The 17,869-nt window shown below is 43.4% G+C and overlaps 1 protein-coding gene across 3 annotated transcripts in view; it reads left to right on the forward strand.

Annotated features, from left to right (window-relative positions):
- LOC121275892 (rho GTPase-activating protein 21-like) overlaps positions 1-17,869 on the forward strand; it is a 271,818-nt gene that overhangs the window by 209,804 nt on the left and 44,145 nt on the right. For 2 of the 3 annotated variants that reach the window (XM_041183702.1, XM_041183704.1), the window contains 4 exons: positions 6,110-6,268; positions 6,371-6,470; positions 6,563-6,605; positions 7,313-7,438. In XM_041183702.1, the coding sequence (XP_041039636.1) occupies positions 6,110-6,268; positions 6,371-6,470; positions 6,563-6,605; positions 7,313-7,438 (428 nt within the window). The remainder of the gene's footprint in view (positions 1-6,109; positions 6,269-6,370; positions 6,471-6,562; positions 6,606-7,312; positions 7,439-17,869) is intronic. The other variant, XM_041183703.1, reaches the window with a different exon arrangement.

The following is a 17,869-nucleotide window of genomic DNA, read 5'->3' on the forward strand; positions in this document are numbered from 1 at the left end:
TCTCGCCCTCTCTCTCGCCCTCTCTCTCTCGCCCTCTCTCTCTCTCTCTCTCTCGCCCTCTCTCTCTCTCTCTCTCTCTCGCCCTCGCTCTCTCTCTCTCTCGCCCTCGCTCTCTCGCCCTCCCACATACGCGCACACACTTTTTCTCTCATGCGCACGCTCTTTCTCTCTCACGCGCGCGCACGCACCATCTCGATGAGCTGCCAAAGCCTCCCTCTCCCCAGGCCCAATGTACCAAGCTCCAATCCCTCCATTACCCAGTTGCTCGGCCGCCCGGGCCCTAGCCCTGCCGTTGCTTGGCACCCTGCATTCAGCCAGGTAGGCCCTACATCATGTTCTTTTATCCTGTGTAGTAACATTTGGTGTGGCACCTTATGAGATGCTAATAATCATTTGGTAGTACAGAACTTTATTATTAAAAAGACATGTTGAAGATTTTCACTTGCCAACCAATCAGCGCTCTCATCACATACAGTATAAATTATTGTTTTCCCCTTACATTGGTATTCTTGTGAAGTGTCCTGAGGAGTCAATACAAAAAGCTTTGGCACGTCTCTTGTTTATTCAGCAATACTCAAGTTCTATACTACCAAACCACTATTTGTATAGTTGAGACAGAGGTACAACGAAGACCAAATTTGGGATATCAACAACATAGCTTGACTTAGCTTACTTATTCCTAACTTAACTATCTATTGAATTTTTCATTGAAGACACTGAAGCCTTGAAAGTGTGCCTAGCTGAATTAGCGCATGCATATTGCAGGGTATTGCAAGTACACCAAATAATTAAGAAGGCTAATGGAATGCTATCCTTTATTACGAGAGGGATTGAACAGAAAAGTAAGGATGTTATGCTTCAGTTTTACAAGGCATTGATGAGACTATACCTCAAGTAATGTGTGCAGTTTTGGTCTCCTTATTTAAGGAAAGATGTAAATGCATTAGAGGCAGTTCAGAGGAGGTTTACTAGATTGATACCTGGAATGAGTGGGTTATCTTATGAAGAAAGATTGGACGGACTGGGCTTGTTTCCACTGGAGTTTAGAAGAGTGAGGGGGTGATTTGATTGAAGTATACAAGATCCTGAACAACTGTGACAAGGTGGACATGGAAAGGATATACCCTCTTGTGGTTAAGTTCACCCTTTAGGATAGAGATGTGAAGAAATGTTTTCGCTCAAAGGATTGAGAGATTTTGGAACTCTCCTACTCAGAAGGTGTTGGAGGCGGGGTCATGGAATATTTTTAAGGCAGAGGTGGATAAATTCTTGTTAGGCAAGGGCATCAAAGATTATCAGGGGTAGGTGGGAATGTGGAATTTGAAACAAAAGCAGATCAGCCATGATCTTATCGAATGGCAAAGCAGGCTCAAGCGGCCGAATGGTCTACCCCTGTTCCTATTTCTTATGTTCTCAAGATTCTGAATGACCTAGTCTGACTTTAACATGCAACATATGTCTTACAGCGTTGCGAGGCCTTAAGACCAATCCAGATATACATGTCAGTAAAACTGACAAGGGTCAGGAATAGTCATCCTTAACAAGCATGATTATATCAACAAAATGCACGCCATTCTTAATGACAAGTATAAATTTGTATCCATTGGACCTGCTGTGCAACATGACCAAACAGTCTTGTCCGAAAGTAAGCTTAAAAAAAAATGCTTGCTGGACTTGTGCAAGAGCGATGAGCTACCACGTGCTGTACATGATAGGTTTGCCTCGCGGATCGCCACGTCTGCATATGTATGGGCTGCCCAAGGGACACATAAATGATGCCCCTTTGAGCCCTATGTTATCTATGACTGGTTCTGCACAACATGAATTGACCAATTGGCTGGGCAAATTGTTACAACCATTTTTGACCAAGTTTTCTTATGTGGTGAAGGACCTCCCTGCGAAGGCCATACAGGACTTGCATATCATTAGCAATGCTGTGTCCGTGTGCTCATTTGACATTGCTACACTATTCATTAATGTTTCACTTAAGGAAGCTATAGATATTTGCGCCGCAACACTATATCGTGGCGATCTAGCGTGAACCAGTATTCATTGAAATTATGAATTCGGCAACTCCCACAGTTGAGTTCAGTTTTAAAGACACCATGAATGCCCAAATAGATGGTGTTGCCATGGGATCCCCTCAGCTCAGCTCTCAAACATCTTTGTTGGGTTACATGACAAACGTGTCTTCGATGGAATGACACCTAGTTGCCTACCCCTTGCATATTTCCGATATGTAACTATGTTTGCTATATTTAAATCCACAGCTGCATATAACAATTACCTCACATTTCTAAATGGGCTCCATCCTGCACTCAAATTCACCTATGAAATTGAGCAGTCAAATGAACTCTCCTTCCTTGAATAGTTGAGAAATCTGCCAGGGGGTTCTCTACCACGGTCTACTGCAAGCCTACTAGTCAATATATGCATTGGCATTCTTACAGTTCCACATACCATAAGACTGGTCTTATTGGCAATCTCGTAAATAGGGCCAGTCATTTGCCCATCATGTAAGCTTGATGTTAAAGTAGGGTGAATCAAAGACACCTTGCAGGATATTGGCCAGCCTAGTCAGATAATTTCACATAGTATACTGCGCGAACGTATGAAGACCGTCATTTTCAGCCCTGAAAAGTGCCCAGCCTAACTCAGATTACCCTGGAAGGGTATTTGAGCAACAGGTGAAGCAACCTGTTTCATGCTGCTATTATGTAGCAGCAACACGAGTGATATTCGCCACTAACAGGATGCTGCTGTCAAGCCAAAAAGGCATTCTGCGTATCACACAAATGAGTAAAGTGGTATGTGAATTTCAGTGCCAGTGTGATGCTAGGCACATAGGCTGTACGTCCCAAAGACTGGTAGATCGTATCAAACAGCATGCCTCAGCCGCTGTCCACAACGGGTGCAATACAGACCGTACCCAACAAGCCTGTGCTTGCAAAACTCAAAACACAGTGTCCAACATCAGATGTGGCTCTACGATTGGACAACATTTACTAAATAATCCTGAATGTGCTGATAATTATGCTGACAACCAATTTAAGATCATCAGGCTTGCAGTGTGGCGCATTTGCGTGTACTGGAAGCTACTGGGCCCTGTTCTTTGCAGACAGAAAGAACATGAGACATTGCGTCTCTTTCAGCTAAACAAAATAAGTGACAGCCATTTGTTGCTTAAGTCAATGCCTTGACCAATGAGTCAATCAGGGCCAAGCTGCCGGCTTTAAATTTCAAACAATGCTTGGCCATTAGCTGTCAATCGCCATCAGTAGTGCATTCTCCTTGGCAATACCTCTACCAATCAGAATCCACTTGCCAACCAATCAGCACACTTTTCACATACAATATAAATTGTTGTTTTCCCCTTACATTGATATTCTTGCCAAGTCTCCTGATGAGTGCAAAACGAAAAGTTTGGACATGTCTTTTTTTTTTTCAGCAATACTTATCAAATGCCTTTTTGAAATCCAAGTACACCACATCAAGCAGTTCCCCTTTTTCCACCTTGAATGTTACTTTGTCAACAACTCATATAGATTAGCTAAACACTGATTTCTCTTGCATAAAGCCATGTTGGCTCTTCCTGATCACATTGTAATTTTCTCAGTATGCTGCTATAACCTTCTTAATAGTAGATTCCGGCACTTTTCCATAAGACAGATCTTAGGCTAAATGGCCTATAGTTTCCTGCTTTCTACCTCCCTCCTTTCTTGAATAAAAGTATTCCATTGGCTATTCTTCAAGCTGCTGGGACCATTCCCAAATCTAAGGCAGTTTGAAAGATTATAACCAATGCTTTAATATATGTTGCCACTTATTTTAAGGCTGTCCTGGGGACTTGTCAGACTTTAGGTCTAATAGTTTTCCTAGCACATTTTCCCTGGTGATCATGATTGTTTTCATGTCATCCCTGCCTGTCACTCTTGATTTTTAAATATCTTTGGGAAGTTTTCTAAATCTTCTATGGTGAAGTCGTCTTCTGTTCAACGCCTCCATCACTTCTTTGTTTTCCATTATCAATTCCCCAGACACACTCTCTAGAGAACCAACACTAGCTTTAGCTACTTTTTCCTGTTCAAATGCTTGAATGGGTGTGATATTTTGTCGGATGTTATATGAGTCATGATTTTGAGCCTGTGCAACCTGAACACATTTGTCATATTTTGGCATTGTTTCTGGTGTGGTGGCCTAAATTTGCCTTTCAACTGAATAGGAAGCAGCGCAGCCAATGATCTGTAATTTGTTCCAAAGCAAATACTTCCTGGAGTTGTCATAACCCTGTCAGGAAGATATAATAATTTTCATAATGTTATTGGAATTTATTGTAAAGCAGTCATAGTGGGGAGTGGGTGTGCGTCTTAATTGAAATAAAGACAGCTGATCTGAAGGCTTTGACGTGAGAAGAGAGGCTAGGTTTGAAATGCTAAATAGGTAAACATGGATGAAGTTTAAGAATGTGACGTGGTAATGGGAATATTTGCATTTTTAAATAGGCCAGAGAAGGTTGAATTCAAAAGAGGGAGTGAAATGTTACACCTGACCAGAAGAAGTCAAGAAATGGTGTGTTTATTTTTCCCATAGATTACTGGTAAAATTAGTACTATGATAGATTTTTAATTTAGAGAGGTAAAGTCCAAAGACATAGTGAATCAATGGGAATTTGTATTCAAAGGGGTAATTATGTATGAAGGAGAAAAGGCTATGTGTAAGGGCAGGCATTTTAAGATTTAACTGAAGTGTGAAAAGCTTCCAGCATCTTAAGTCTCAAGCTGCTGTCTGCAAAGAACTGAAATTAAGAAAACTCGCTTTGAATTTGACTGTTCAGGGTACTGTTACTTTGTCTGGGTCTTTTAAAGCCTGTGTTTTACTGTTGCCTTAAGAGAGGTATAACTGGGATTTAGATTAATCAGGGGAGCTAGGAGTTATCATAGTGATTTGTATACCTATGTATGTGCTTAAAATTTTTCCTATTATTAATAAATGTTTAATTTAGTTTTGTAAAAACCTTCTAAGGCTCAGTGGACTTATTACTGAATTCAAGGCACACATCTCAACATAAATATGCAAATTGCAAAACAGTGGTGGCAGTTTTTTCAAGTTTCCCTTGGGATTTGAGCAGCTCAGCATCGGCTGTGCCATATCAATCCATAGTTTTTATACATGATAGTAAATTAACATAATACCAGGAAACTTATAGTGGACCTTGTGTACATAAATGATTGGCCTCTTGTTCCAAGCAGGGTTTGTGTGTGACTTTTGTGCCATGGATCTAGAGGGGTGCGCTAACGATAGCCAGTGAAAGGTGTAAAAAGATCGGCAGTTTATCGGTAATGTAGCGTTCTGCTGAAAGGATTAGAATTTATTGTATAACTTGTAATGTTATCATTAGACATAGGGCTGTGACAGGACAATTCAGCTCTGGGACACTGCTTATTTCATGAGTTCTTCCATGTAGGAGGAAAAAGTTACAGATTATTACAGTAACTCTGATACAGCTAAGTATGTTTGCCTGCCTTTCCTAACCATTAACTGCCAGAAACTAGCATGAATGAAGGAAAATGGCAGTTGCCACTGTTTTGAATGGTGGTTGGAACTGCTGTAATTAACATTTAACTTTTACTGAGGGTTTCAATGGAGCAATGCCGTGGAAATTTAGTATAAAAACTAACGTAGCTCATTCACACCATAATTGCCTGGAGATTCTGCACTGGAATAAAAATGCATAAAATAGATGCAGCATTGTGATGGTGCAGGGTTTCTGGAGAATTTGGGCAATGTATGTAATATTTAAGTCAGGATAGCAGTTAACATTCCACTTACATAAATTAGTTAAAGCACTATTTGTAAATGCTCATCATGGTATAATAAATATAAAGCCTGGTGCAGAATGCATGTTTACAAGAAAATTGGAGGTTCTGCAAATTTTAAAAACTTTTATGAAAACTTTTCATTTATTACTGTCATCGGCACATGTGCTTGATTACTGAAAACGTTCTAATGCTTTTTCGAATTTGCTAGAAATATATATAAAAGTACAAAAGTCCCTGTTTATATTTAATGGTAGAGATTTAATCACTGGTATGCTTGATATTATTCCTAGATGAACCTACAAGTCCTAGTGTTGATCATGAGTCTGCCCACATTCCTGCGTCGGCTGTAATTTCAGCTGGAGTGTCTGAAATACTAACAGTAACTGCAGTACCTTCCAGTCCTACTAAACCGTCCCCCCTTATTCATCGCCAATTGTCACATGATCAAGGTAGGTGCTCAAGTATAAATTTGAACTGAAGAATTCTAGATTTTGTTCTATAGATTACAGACCATGATTCTCTGCATTATTAATTGTAAGAATTTTCTTCAGATGCCATTAGAACATCTACTCCTGATTCCCAACCAAGTGGAAAAACTGAGCGATCAAAGTCATATGATGAAGGATTAGATAATTATAGAGAAGAAAAGTTGTAAGTTACTGATTTGCAGACTATAGACCTTTTTTTGCATTTTAATTATCTAATTAACCCTTTATTACATTAATAAGAAATGTTATTTTCAGCAGAAAATCAATGAAGCCAATGCCTAGCCTGCAAGGAATAAAGGTTTGTAACTTTTTTTTTAACATAAAATACATATCATCCCCTTCCTCGTTCCCCATTTCCCATTTGTTAACTACTTAGGGAAATTTCAATCTGCATTAATACACTTGATATTCAAATAGTAGGTAAACAAAACTTGTTTAAGGAAAGCTGAGCTGTTTAAATGAACATTTGTTAACTTTCAGTTAGATTCTCTTAGCTTTTTCTCTCTACTGAGCAATATATTTCCTGGGATTAACCTTTATAAGCATGTATGGAAATGATTTAGCCTGGTATCTGATGTATTCACGGTAACAAAGGCCCTTCAGAAAGTAAAAACAAGGTTCAGTATCACAGTAATGCCTGTGTAGGCCGAATACAGTGGCACACTGTAACAGCCAAGCGCAATGCCAAACAATCCTGCACAGAATTTAGTAGAAGCATTACTGTAGTCTGTTGGTATGTTCCTTGCGTGGCTAATGCCAGATGCGGCTTTTTCTGAAGTTGAAGGTTCATATGGGAGGAAGTGTAACTTAAGTTAAAAATCAATCTGGAAGAATGATGTGCTATTATTGTATTATCCCTTAAGTTTGAGACATACCTGGAGTAATGTTTCTGGTAAAGTTCATTGTCGGACTCTTGTTCTCGCTTATCAATCCATCGATCCATTTTTGGTTCTCGTATGACTTGCAGTGGAATGTGTTGCACTGTAACTCTGACATTTTCTTTAGGCCCCAGACAGCCTGAGGTTTTCAGACGACATGAGCCCAAGAAGGGACTCTTCTTCAGATAGCTTTAGCGATGCTTCAAAAGAAGGATGGCTGCAGTTTCGTCAGATTCTTACAGAAAAAGGAAAGGTAATGAGTTTTAATGAGCGCTCTGAGTCAGACTGTATCACTTTTAAAAAAAAATGTTTAATGCTGGTTATAAAATCCTTTAATGCCAGAAATCTTTATTTTTAGAATGATCAGCTAGTAGACGTTATGTTCACAGCTGTAAACAATTAACTAAAGAAAATGTCTTGTATATAGATTATCCAATGAATTCACCAGTATTTTAATTTGTTTCAAGCCATAGTGCTACCTGTAGTCAAATGCTGATATTTTGAAATTTGTAAGAATTTGTCTATTTACTGAAGTTTGGCATGATTCTGGTCTCCAGGATTCATTTTTATTAGACATTATCCTTTCACAAGATGTGGACATCACTGGCTAGGCCAGCATTTACTGCCCATCCCTAATTGCCCTTCAGAAGGTGATGATGAGCCACCTTCTTGAATCGCTGCAGTCCATCTGGTATAGGTACACCCACAGTGCTGTTAGGAAGGGAATTCCAAGATTTTGACCCAGCAACAGTGTAGGAATGGCAATGTAGTTCCGAGTCAGAATGGTGTATGGCTTGGAGGGCAACTTCCAGGTGGCAATGTTCCCGTGCATCTGCTGCCCTTGTCCTTCTAGGTGGTAGAGTCGTGAGTTTCAAAGATGCTGGCAAAACAGCTTTGTTGAATTGCTGCAGTGCATTTTGTAGATTGTATATACTGCTGCCACTGTGTGTCAGTGGTGAATGGGGTGCCAGTCAAGCGGACTACTTTTGTTCTAGATAATGGCAAGCTTCTTGGGCTAGGCGCGTGATGAAATACTCTTCACATGCATGGATGAGTGCAGCCCCAACAACACTCAAGTTATTATTTAACAATAGACTAAAAAAAAACTCTGAACAGAAAACATAAATGTAAATTAGTAAAACATAGATTTTAGAGAACAGGAAAATCTTCTTTAAGTGTTTGGAATAATCTAAGCAGGATAAAAGTCAAATATTAGGGTTACTTAAAGTACAAGTAAATTCCTTCATGAATATTGTAGAAAGCTGAACAACCTTTTCCATAACTTTTCTTGTGTTCTAACATCAACTTTTCACAATTGGAACTTCTCACATGACTTGGAAACCCTATAGGCAATGAGTGTATTAGAATTCTCCTGTTTGTGTTGCATTTCAGAGCTGACACAAAAAACAAGATTGGTAAATTCCATCCAGCTGCATTTTATTGTGCTTGCTGTCATCACTGATTGCAAAAGGTTGTATAGAATATGCACTACCATTTCTCAAATGTTTAACAACAATCTTAAAACATTTCATTGTTGAGGGACTTGTGCAACAGAGCTATTTTAATTAGGTTTTGCATGCATTCTCCCAGGTATTGTTTGCCAAAGATGCCTATCAGTTCGGGACCACATTACCTGTAGGTTTTCCATAATTTTTAATATCCCAATGTTCAAGAGTCAACTTGGTTGAATTGAACAATTTGTTTTTAAAATAATATTCTGAAATTCATAAAAAGGTTTTAATAAAACAGAATGGCAATTAACATTGCAAGCATAAAAGGCCACCAGCCAATCCAGGCAACAAGATTCCAAAACAAAAACAAAAATACCTGGAAAAACTCAGCAGGTCTGACAGCATCTGTGGAGAGGAACACATTTACCGTTTCGAGTCCGTATGACTCTTCAACAGAACTAAGGAAAAATAGAAAAGAGGTGAAATATAAGCTGGTTTAAGGTCGGGTGGGACAGGGAGAGCTGGATAGAGGGCCAGTGATAGGTGGAGATAACCAAAAGATGTCATAGATAAAAGGACAAAGAGATGTTGAAGGTGGTGATATTATCTAAGGAATGTGCTAATAGGTGACATTAAGGGTAGAAAGCAGGACGAGCAAGCTACAGATAGCCCTAGTGAGGGTGGGGTAGGGGGAAGGGATCGAAATAGGCTAAAAGGTAGAGATAAAACAATGGATGGAAATATATTTACAAATAATGGAAATAGGTAGGAAAAGAAAAATCTATATAAATAATTGGAAAAAAGGGGGTCAAAAAGGGGGTGGGATGGAGGAGAGAGTTCATGATCTAAAATTGTTGAACTCAATATTCAGTCCGGAAGGCTGTAAAGTGCCTAGTCGGAAGATGAAGTGCTGTTCCTCCAGTTTGCATTGAGCTTCACTGGAACAATGCAGCAGGCCAAGGACGGACATGTGGGCATGAGAGCAGGGTGGAGTGTTGAAATGGCAAGCGACAAGGAGGTCTGGGTCATGCTTGCGGACAGACCGAAGGTGTTCTGCAAAGCGGTCACCCCAGTCTGCATTTGGTCTCTCTAATGTAGAGGAAACCGCATTGGGAGCAGCGAATGCAGTAGACTAAATTGAGGCAAGTGCAAGTGAAGTGCTGCTTCACTTCAAAGGAGTGTTTGTGCCCTTGGACGGTGAGGAGAGAGGAAATAAAGAGGCAGGTGTTGCACCTTCTGCAGCTGTAAGGGAAGGTGCCGTGGAAGGGGGTTGAGGTGTAAGGGGGTGATGGAGGAGTGGACCAGGGTGTCCCGGAGGGAACGATCCCTGCGGAATGCCGCCAAGGGGGGTGAAGGGAAGATGTGTTTGGTGGTGGCATCATGCTGGAGTTGGCGGAAATGGCGGAGGATGATCCTTTGAATGCGGAGGCTGGTGGGGTGATAAGTGAGGACAAGGGGGACCCTATCATGGTTCTGGGAGGGAGAGGAGGTTGTGAGGGCAGAGGTGCGGGAGATGGGCCCTGTCAACCACTGTGGGTGGAAAACCTTGGTTAAGGAAGAAGGAAGACATGTCAGAGGAGCTGTTTTGGAAAGTGGCATCATCAGAACAGATGCGATGGAGGCAAAGGAACTGAGAGAATGGGATGGAATCCTTACAGGAAGCTGTAGTCGAGGTAGCTGTGGGAGTCGGTAGGCTTGTAATGAATGTTGTTGGACAGTCTATCACCAGAAATTGAGACAGAGAGGTCAAGGAAGAGAAGGGAAATGTCAGAGATGGACCATGTGAAAATGATGGAGGGGTGGAAATTGGAAGCAAAATTAATAAATTTTTCCAGGTCCAGGCGAGAGCATGAAGCGGCACCGAAGTAATCATCGATGTACCGGAGAAAGAGTTGTGGTAGGGTGCCGGCGTAGGAATGGAACAAGGAATGTTCCACATACCCCATAAAGAGCCAAGCATAACTGGGACCCATGCAGGTACCCATAGCCACACCTTTTATTTGGAGGAAGTGAGAGGAGTTTAACGAGAAATTGTTCAGTGAGAGAACAAGTTCAGCCAGACTGAGGAGAGTAGTGGTGGATGGGGATTGTTCAGGCCTCTGTTCGAGGAAGAAGCGGAGAGCAATCAGACCATCCCGGCGGGGGGGATGGAGGTGTAGAGGGATTGGACATCCATGGTGAAGAGGAGGTGGTTGGGGCCAGGGAACTGGAAATTGTTGATATGATGTAGGGTGTCAGAGGAATTACGAATGTAGATAGGAGGGGACTGGACAAGGGGAGAGAGAATGGAGTCAAGATAGCAAGAAATGAGTTCCGTGGGGCAGGAACAGGCTGACACGATCGGTCTGCCGGAACAGTCCTGTTTGCGGATTCCAAAAGATTCCAAAGCTCCCCACCCACCAGGAATCATGTAACCTGAGAGAGGCAAAAATAAACAAATAAAAACCTAGGGAAAATTCAAGGAAAATGTATTCTGGGAAATTACTCCCAAAAGTCTATCAAAATCGAATCTCAAGCGATAACAATGACCACTAAGTATGTTACCCACTGTCCCACCCACCTTTTGTGCTAGACAAATCAACCTTCTCCAGTTCTTTGAACATTTGAAACAAATCCACATCCACTCCACAAACCACAAACTTACTTTAAAGGTCACTGAACACAACCCTTCCCCACCACCCAGCCCCCATTGGGGAAAGAAAAACCTCCTAACATTTAGTCAAGACCTTTGCATATATAACTCAATTCTTTCCAATTTACTTAATCCAAGGTGCACAATTTGCTGCCCTTTGTTTTCTCTGAGCCCTCTTCTCTACCAGCTGAACTTTTTGTTTCTGCTTGCCTTTTCCAATGCCCTTCCAATCAATCAATCTGCAGAGGCCATGGCCATCAGCGACTGTCTTCCAGTAATCAGTGTAATATCCTCCATCTTCATATCTGCCTTGCATATGCCCTTGTAGTCAAGGTATTGATGTTCAGGAGGCCATGACTCAATGGCTAATTCACCATGTACACTGCCTCGTCCATCTGACAAATGTGGCCCAGCCAGCGCAGATGTTGTTGGCTTAGCAATGAGTGTATGCTGATGGAATTAGCACACTCCAGATCTGAGTTGGTGATCTTGTCTTGCCAAGAGATGTCGAGGATACATCTGAGACAGCAAAACTGAAAGCTGTTCAACTTTTTCTGCTACCTACCACATGTTGCCCAGGTCTACCCACTAGAGGAGTGCGCTGAGGATGCAGGTTTGGTAGACTTGCAGTTAGGTGTTCTTAATCAGGTACCTGTTATTCCACACACTATTTAGCTTGGATATAACAGCTGCAATTTTTGTAATGCGTGTGTTGATTTCAGCATCAAATGACAGATTGTTGGTGATTGTGGAGCCTGGATATGTGAAGCTATCATCAACCTTCAGTGTCTCTTTGTCAATGCTGATAGATGACAGCCTGGCAACATCCTGGACCATGACATTTGTCTTCCTGATGCTAATGGTCAAACTAAACTCTTTACAGGCATTAGAGAGCGTGTCCATTTGCTGCTGGTGGTGTTCTTTAGTATAGAATGTTAGTGCAACATTGTCAGCATAGAGCCATGGTTCCCAAGCTTTAACATCCTGTGAACCCCTTTAATGAGAGTGCCAAATCTTGTGAATCCCCTCCTAAAAATAAATATTTTCCAGGGATTTACCCCCTTACCAGAGTATAAATTATAAATGCAATGATCTTGGAAATATGAAATTTGTTTTGGACACACTTGATCACCAATGCACGTAAAGCCATATTTTATAAATCATTGTCAAATTTTATTTTCTTAATAAGCAACTTCCCTGGATCATCTCGGTCATTAGACTTAGATTTTTCACACTTTGGACCTGACAAAACGCTAGCTGATGTCGACTTTTCATTTTCTCGTGTCTTTACATTTCCCATTTTCAGCCACATGTCTGTTATGGTTGTAAAACAATTGAAATAAAAAAAAATACTGCGAACACTAACAAACGAACAAACTAGTAAATGAAAACATTCACTTGTGCCTCACCGGAGCAAACCAGCACACTACCGAGAATGACTAAAGGACTGCACTGCTGCTAGATTGGCTACAATGACCTTGGCTCTGGTCCTCAAGGTGCCAAAATAGTTGTCTCTTATTGAGTGTATTCACTCATTTGGTGGGTGCCAAATGGAGAACTGTTTCTGAATAACGGGATTAAAAGCTAAGTGGTTAAGTTGTGCTGGTGTTACTTTTATTAGGCCGGTTTGTTACATTTTACAAATTATGTTTGTTAATTATTTAGTTATACATATGTCAAATTAATTGTATCTGAAATGACCGCCAATTCCCTCATACTTGGTGAAAAAGGTGCCAATTGTCATTTGCGCTAGAGACTGCCATATCTGAGTGGGGCGTGCCTAAGAGAGTTGACCACCGAATTATTCAAATCTTCACTTTGTTTGTAAAAAAAATTAGGAGTTTTCTTATTTAAAATAGTCAAATTATGGGTGGAATCATCCCAGATTTGCACTAAGTGCAGTTGCGGGCAGGAAAAAGAACATTTTACCATGGCTTTTCACACTGTATCGTCCCAATCCTGCCTCATTAATCATGCATTCCCAGGAAACACCATTTCGCTGGTGGACAGCCTCTAATCCGCCCATCATGCCATCACCTCACTGCTTCCTCCACTGGTCACCATATTTAAAGTGCAGCCACGCGCACACTTCTCAGAGCTTCCAGCCCAGGACTGCTGCATAGAAGGCATAGCCCTGAAAGGTAAGAAGACAGCAGCCCCCTGGTTTAGTGACGCATCCTTGGAATGTCTTTTGGATGCCATGGAGGCCTGCCGTGATGTCCTCTACCCCAGCTCTGGCCACAGGAGGGGCAGCAACATCACCAATCCAGCTTGGGAGGCAGTGGCCAGTGCCATTGTTGCCCACAAGAGGTCAGCCATCCAGTGCAGAAAGAGGATGAATGATCTCATCCATGCCACCATGGTAAGTCAACCATCTCATCACTCTAAACTCACTCAAGTGCTATGACACAGCCTTTTGGTAAAGCTGAGTTATTTAACAATCCCAGAGGGAAACTTTAAACTGTCATAACCTATATTTTAAGTGTTCTGTTTGAGATGCAGCTCTAAATTCAGGAATCAGACCGTCAGTTCTTGAGAGGTTTTTATGTTAAATAAAATGTTTCATTTAGTTTAAGCTAGAACACATTAAACACACACATGGCTACAAATTACTACTATCATAACTTTTAACAAATTCCCAAACTAATCTCCATTAAGGCGACAGCAATCCGTAGACATTGCTATGTCTTACGTATCGAGACACCAGGCAAAGCATTTTCACCTTATAAGTTCAAAATGAGGTTCCTTTCGCTTTGGTTCCTGTGGCAACAGTTGTAGGCTTACAGTTACTTTGATCTTGCATCGTCACTGCTCTGCACACACAAAATTGCTGAAGTTATACCTAGCTCATTTGAACTCCATCTCTTTTAACAATAAAACCCCTTTCATAGTACCAATTTCATTGGTAATATAAACATGTTGCTTGGTTTCCGCTCACTAGGTGCCAGATTTCACTCCACTTCTTGAATGCTTTATTCAAAAAATGCAAATGCATCCTACCTCTCTTAGATCTCAAAACTAGTACTAGGACTAGCTGGCTCTAATCCAATTAAGACACACCCACCGACTAAGCAATAATATTATATACATTGATAGCTTCATGACACAAGCCCATCACACATTCACTGGCATCTTGTTGCCAGATCAAGGAACATCAGCACGCTCTCCCTCACATGCTCACATCTCCATCTGACCTCATCTCCTCTAGAGATCGCCTCCTCATCCCGTCCATGGTTCCATTCAGCACATATACATGCACACCTAGAATCCTTCTCGTTTGGCCGGACTTGCGCCTTGCTCACATCCTCTCCATCCATCTTTATGCAGGACAAGATCGCGCACAATAAAAGGAAGAGGTCCCAAACTGGAGTTGAAGTGTCAGACATCAAGGTCCTCACTCCCTCCGAAGACCGCATGTTAGAGCTGGCCGGAGAGGACGTGGACTGTTCTGTGGCAATGGCGAGGTCAGCACCAAGCATCCGAGTGAGGGTCATGCACCAGATCATCCCTATGGCAACTCACCCACAGCGCTCACCCATACCCTCCACCAGCACAGTGACACACATCTCGGTGGGACCTACATGCACAGCTGGCTTGGGTTCACTATCTGGTGAGCACAGCACACAATCTGTTCCACAGCAGGTGGAGGCAGGGACACCCAAGGTTTTCGGCACTTGGAGGACTGCTGGAGTCAAGGGATCTGTTGAGTCCGAGTCAAATGATGAGCCTCTGGACTCGGTCTTCAGTCAGTTGTTGGAGCTGCAAAGATAATCATGGGAACAGCAGGAAAAGATGTCTGGTGCATTCCTCAGATTGCAAGGCACGATGGAGGAGTCCATCCGCCTTCAGTCCAAGGTGATCGTACCGTTATACCAACGCACCAAGGATAACATTGGCAGGATTGCGTTGCAGAGGTGGAGGCAGCCTGCTGACTGCTACACCTGTATGTGATAACTTTGGCAGGTGTCCTCTGGAGGTCCAAGACCTGGAGGGTCCAAGGTGATTGTACCGTTATACCAACGCACCAAGGTTAACTTTGGCAGGATTGTGTTGCAGAGGTCTTGCACCTTGGTCCAGGACATCTGACCTGCACTGCTGTGCGGGCTAAACTCCATTGCTGATGCCATAGTTGGCCTCCAGCAGTATCAATGCGAGAGGGGTGTGGGATAGTTCAGTCACATTTCTGCTTTCCTTTCTCCTCAAGGAGTCAGCCAGGTGCCCTCAGGCCCCCATAAGGAGGAGCAGCAGCAAGTGCAGTCTGAGGTAATCCACCCAGGTGGCTCTGGGGATGTCTGGCCATCTGAATCCCTTCTTCCTGTGAGCCCAGCAGCTCCAGCTCCACAGACGGGGATGGTATCACTGCCACACAGGACCCCAAAAGCAGGCCGGGGCCCTCCAGGTCTTGGACCTCCAGAGGACACCTGCCAAGGTTATCACATACAGGTGTAGCAGTCAGCAGGCTGCCTCCACCTCTGCTATGGATGTCAGAGAAGCACCAAGACATGGAGGGTTAGGAAGGTTAAGCAGATGTAGCTACGCAGCCAGGGCACGACTATTAATCAATTGTGCGTAATATTCTGTGCGTAATATTCACTGTTGTAAACAAACTCTCAAGAATGTCTCCTTGCCTATGGCTCCTTGTTCTGATAAGCATTGTTTGTGTCATTCATGTGCAACGCAAGCTAAAGGTAGGTGTCTCAGACCAAGACCTCTTCCCTGTACTTTGTGCAACCTTCCCAGCACACTAATTGTGTGCCTTCACTGTCAATGGACACAACAGTCATGCCTGCACCTCAATGGGGCTTATCATTGCTGCCAGAATACCCTTGGCCAGTGGCACAGAGTTCCGTTATCCCCTCTGCATACACCCAGCACCTTTTGAGGTGTGGTTGGTCCCCTGATCTCAACAGCATCTGTGTCCAGTGACAGTGTGGCCCTGAAGGGTTCAGCTCACAAGGGATGCCATAGGATCAGGAGATGTTAAAGTTTCCCTGCTGTCTCTCCATATGACATGACTCTGTTCACAGAGCGCAAGTGATCTGTCATCAGCTAGACAGGAGTCAGACATTGACATTAGCTAGGTGAGGATTTATGGAGTATCTCCACTGCGTGTCGTCATCATTCTGCTGGAATGTAGGGCAATAGGCATCCACTACATCTCCATAACAGAATGTTATCACAGAGAGTATGTGCGCTGCTGTCAGCCAGACAAGAGTCAAACGTTCACAGATTCAATGTGAGGATTTAAAGTGTCTCCTTACCACATGTCGTCACCCTCCTCCATGAAGCTAGCAGCCATAAGGGCCTCCCGAGTGTGCTTTCCTTGCCTGGCCAGTGCGATGGCCTCATTGCAGTCATACTCATCTTTGAGAACCTCTTCACCCTCATCCCCATCGATGTCCTCCTCACCGGAGGAGATGTGCAGCTCCCCCATCTCCACCTTGGTAAGCCCCTCTCCCTGTTGCAGCGCCAGGTTGTGAAGGGCGCAGCCAGCGACAATGAAGCGTGACACCCTGAGTGGACTGTATTGCAGGACTCCACCAGACCGGTCCAGGCATTCCGATGGTTTGCTCCACCAAGGTGCGAATTTCAGTATGAGCCTTGTTGCACCTTCTCTCTGCTGCATTCAGGCCGCTGCATGGGTGTCATCAGCCACGTCCTCTGCATGTAACCCTTGTCCCAGAGGAGCCAACCCTGCGGACCCTGGAAGACATCTGGGATCTGAGACCTACTGGCAATGTAAGAGTCGTGGGCACTCTCTGCAAACCATGCGCAGACGTGTAGGATGCATTTGTGGTGAACGTTCAGCAAGTGGAAGCCCTTACATTTGACCTAGTTGACCGCTTGTTGCCATGGAGATCTGAATGCCATGTGAATGCTGTTGATGGCACCTTGCACCTGTGGGAAACCTGAGATCTGGAAAAATCTCAGCACTCTTGCTCCCTGGCTTCCCTGACTCTGGGAGAAATGCACAAAGTTGTGTGCCTTCTTGAAGATGGTGTCTGTGACTTCCTGGATGCACTTTTTTGTGGGGCCTTGCGATATTCCACAGAGGTCACTTGTGGAACCCTGAAAGGAGCCCTGGCATAAAAATTGAGTGCCGTAGACACTTTCACAGCCATTGGAAGTGGATGCCCTCCATGGTGCCAAATCCTGCAGCAGATGGTGTATGTGACTGACCAGTTCTCTGGATATGCGCAATCTTTGGCAACTGGTTCAGGGTCATCTGCAGGAATGACTAGCACCGTCTATAGACCCTGGGTCTAGCTAGGCGCCGACCAGCGACGGCTTGCTGTGGCTCTTCAGCGGCGTGTGTGTGAGCTTCCGCTGCCTGAACCGGTCTGGTGAAGCCCTGCATTACTGTCCACAGAGGGTGTCACGCATTGTCATCACCTGCTGCGCCCTTTACGACCTGGCGCTGCAACAGGGAGAGGAGCTGACTGAGGTGAAGATGGAGGTGCTGCATGTCTCCTCTGATGAGGATGTCAGCTGGGATGAGGGTGAGGAGGCCCTCGAAGGCGAGGATGACGGCAATGAGGCCATCGCACTGGCCAAAGAAGGAAGACGCGCTTGGGAGGTCCTGATGGCTGCAGGGTTTTTG

This window comes from Carcharodon carcharias, chromosome 3 (assembly GCF_017639515.1).
Source record: "Carcharodon carcharias isolate sCarCar2 chromosome 3, sCarCar2.pri, whole genome shotgun sequence".
NCBI lineage: Eukaryota > Metazoa > Chordata > Chondrichthyes > Lamniformes > Lamnidae > Carcharodon > Carcharodon carcharias.